The 2,713-nt window shown below is 35.1% G+C and overlaps 1 protein-coding gene across 1 annotated transcript; it reads left to right on the forward strand.

Moving 5' to 3' along the window:
* The first annotated feature begins 1,172 nt into the window (after positions 1-1,172).
* On the forward strand, positions 1,173-2,468 carry LOC105620541 (peptide chain release factor 1-like, mitochondrial). Its single transcript, XM_012202033.1, has 2 exons — positions 1,173-1,491; positions 1,564-2,468. The coding sequence occupies exons 1-2, from the start codon at positions 1,173-1,175 to the stop codon at positions 2,466-2,468; spliced, it is 1,224 nt and encodes a 407-aa protein (XP_012057423.1).
* The last annotated feature ends 245 nt before the right edge of the window (positions 2,469-2,713 follow it).

Here is a 2,713-nt window from a genome sequence, read left to right on the forward strand (position 1 = left end):
TATATATATATATATATATATATATATATATATATATATATATATATATATATATACATACGAGCAACGCGTGCGAATTAATCAGCGAGATTAAACGAAACGACGAACCTAGCTCATGTCGATGCGACGTCTTCGCCTTACTGCCATCCCAGAAATTCGTTAACTCCATGGGATCGAAGCTGCATCTCTCACGCTCGCGCCGCAAATCCGTATTTATCGTCACCGTCATTATTAGTTGATTATAGGAAAATGTCACACCAGAGCATCTGCCAGTAACGACTGTTGTTGGCGCGAACTACTGACTCTCCCACGCGATCACTGGCAATCACGTCGCGCTTACAATTGATAACAAACCCACCACTGACTTAACCGTTTACCGTGCCTAACTGTAGAGTGACGGCTACTGGCAGGCCACTCACCACTGAAGCAAATACAGCAGTGCGACTCTCTGTCGTTCTCCTGTCAGATGTCGACGCTTTTGATGAATGTATCCAAAACGGAGAACGCATGCGCGAAACAACTTGACTAACATCGCCATCTGAACTTCCCTCTTCTCTTTTTTATTCATTTTCCGTGCTCTCTCTCTCTCTCTCTCTCTCTCTCTTTCTCTCTCTCTAACTTATTGCATTATTAAATATAAATGTTAACGATATAGTCAAGTTAAAATTTCAGAGCTGATAATGTAATATTTTATAGATACATGTGTAGTTTGTGTAACATGTGTTTCTTTTAAATTTTAATTTCAAATATAAATAGGTATTTAAGTGATACAAGTCGACACAATCATTCTGTCTTCGTTATTCATGAAATGCAAAGAAAGTTAGAATGACATATATACATATATATATATGTATCAATTGTGTAAATGGAAGATATCTCGAAGTAATGCTGTATGAGAAAGAGATAAATTTAAATAGAGTTACTGAGCAATTTATTACTTAAGATTCTTCTTTTTTGAAGAAAATTCTAAACTGACGATATATTGATGCAATAATAAGTTGGAGCGAAACAAATATAGTTTTACTCCAACTTATTGCATCGGTTCTTCACTAATTCAGGTTCAGAACTTTCTTCGAAAAAGAACAGGTCTCGCGTGTGTATTTTTCATCTTGTCGTTGTTGTACAAAATCAGTTGTATTATTGTATCGTTATACGATATAAGGATTCGCAGAATGTCTTTACTAGTTCGAAGATGCAAATTCGATAGTTGCTGGTATTCGACGCTCGTAAATAGGCTAAAGCTTCATGAGTTACATGCTTGGTCGTTAACTAACCTGTTTTGGACTTCGAGTAGTTTTTGCAATACATACGCGAAACTAAATATTTTAGATGACAAAACTAAAAAGTTTTTGGATTATCTCACGAATGAGTACAGAAACAAGTCCTGGCAAAGTAATAACTTTATCGATTTTGTCGATTTAAATGCTTCCGGTAGTTTATTTAATGAAAGAGTACAACTTGTGGAAAATATTCAAAATTTGTATGACTTAGGTAAATGGAATATGTTCAGTACGGCAATTGACATTATTTATTATAGTTTACAATGAAAATTTCTTTTTACAGGGCAACAAGATGTAGAGATAAAAAAATTAGCAGAAGAAGAAACAATATTGTACAAAGAACAATTAAATGAACTTGATGAAAGATTATTGCACATGATACTGACAAACATGTACAAAGATTTTTACAGTAACATCATTATTGAAATAACGGCAGGTGTTGGTGGTCAGGAAGCAATGTTGTTCGTTAAAGACTTGTATAATATGTACATAGGTTATGCCAAATATTTAGATTTGGATCATGAAGTGATCGACATAGAGACGACTGATAATAAGGGTATTAGACATATCAGTATTATGATATCTGGCGATCAAATCGACAAGTTTCAACATGAGGGTGGTGTACACAGAGTACAACGGGTACCAGCTACAGAAAAATTAGGCCGAGTACATACCAGTACTGCCTCAGTGGCTATTCTGCCAGTGCCATCAGAAATACAGATTATGATTAATAAGAATGATCTAAAAATAGAGACAAAAAGATCGTCTGGTGCAGGTGGTCAACATGTGAACACTACAGACTCTGCAGTGAGGATAACACATTTGCCAAGCGGGTTAAGCGTTACCTGTCAGGTACATAGGTCACAAGGTAAGAATAAAAAAATAGCGATGGACAAACTGAGGAGTATCCTGTATGAACAGCAATTGAATAAGCAAACGTCGTTCACAAGTAAATTACGGCAAAAGCAAATGGGAATGGGATTCAGGAATGAGAAAATCAGGACATATAATTATAATCAGAATCGTGTGACTGACCATAGGCTAGGCCAAAATGGGACTTTCAACAACTTGATAGAATTTATGCAAGGTGGAGTAGCTCTAGAAGAATTAGAGGACAGATTATATAATCACATGCGGATAGAAACCCTGTTAGAAGTAATAAAAAAACTGGAGTCACAATCGAAGTAATCCATTCTAACATTATCATTTTGATATAAAAGATTGTATATAAGATTTGTTTTACATAGGCATTGTACAGAACACATAATCAAATATATGTAATATATGTAGTAATATATACTAACACATTCTCATTTATATTTGATCGAGATATCATTCCTCTCATTTGATAAGACAGACTGATTTAATTTTATATATGATACACACACACACATACATACACACGCACACGCACGCACACACACACACACACA

The sequence above is a fragment of the Atta cephalotes genome (assembly GCF_000143395.1).
Source record: "Atta cephalotes unplaced genomic scaffold scaffold00027, whole genome shotgun sequence".
NCBI classification, from domain to species: Eukaryota; Metazoa; Arthropoda; class Insecta; order Hymenoptera; family Formicidae; genus Atta; species Atta cephalotes.

Bases quoted from the DNA above. Each gene is read 5' to 3' on its own strand.
- LOC105620541 (XM_012202033.1), top strand. From the start codon at position 1,173: ATGTCTTTACTAGTTCGAAGATGCAAATTCGATAGTTGCTGGTATTCG. The intron at 1,492-1,563 runs GTAAATGGAATA...TTCTTTTTACAG, and splicing joins TCAAAATTTGTATGACTTAG to GGCAACAAGATGTAGAGATA.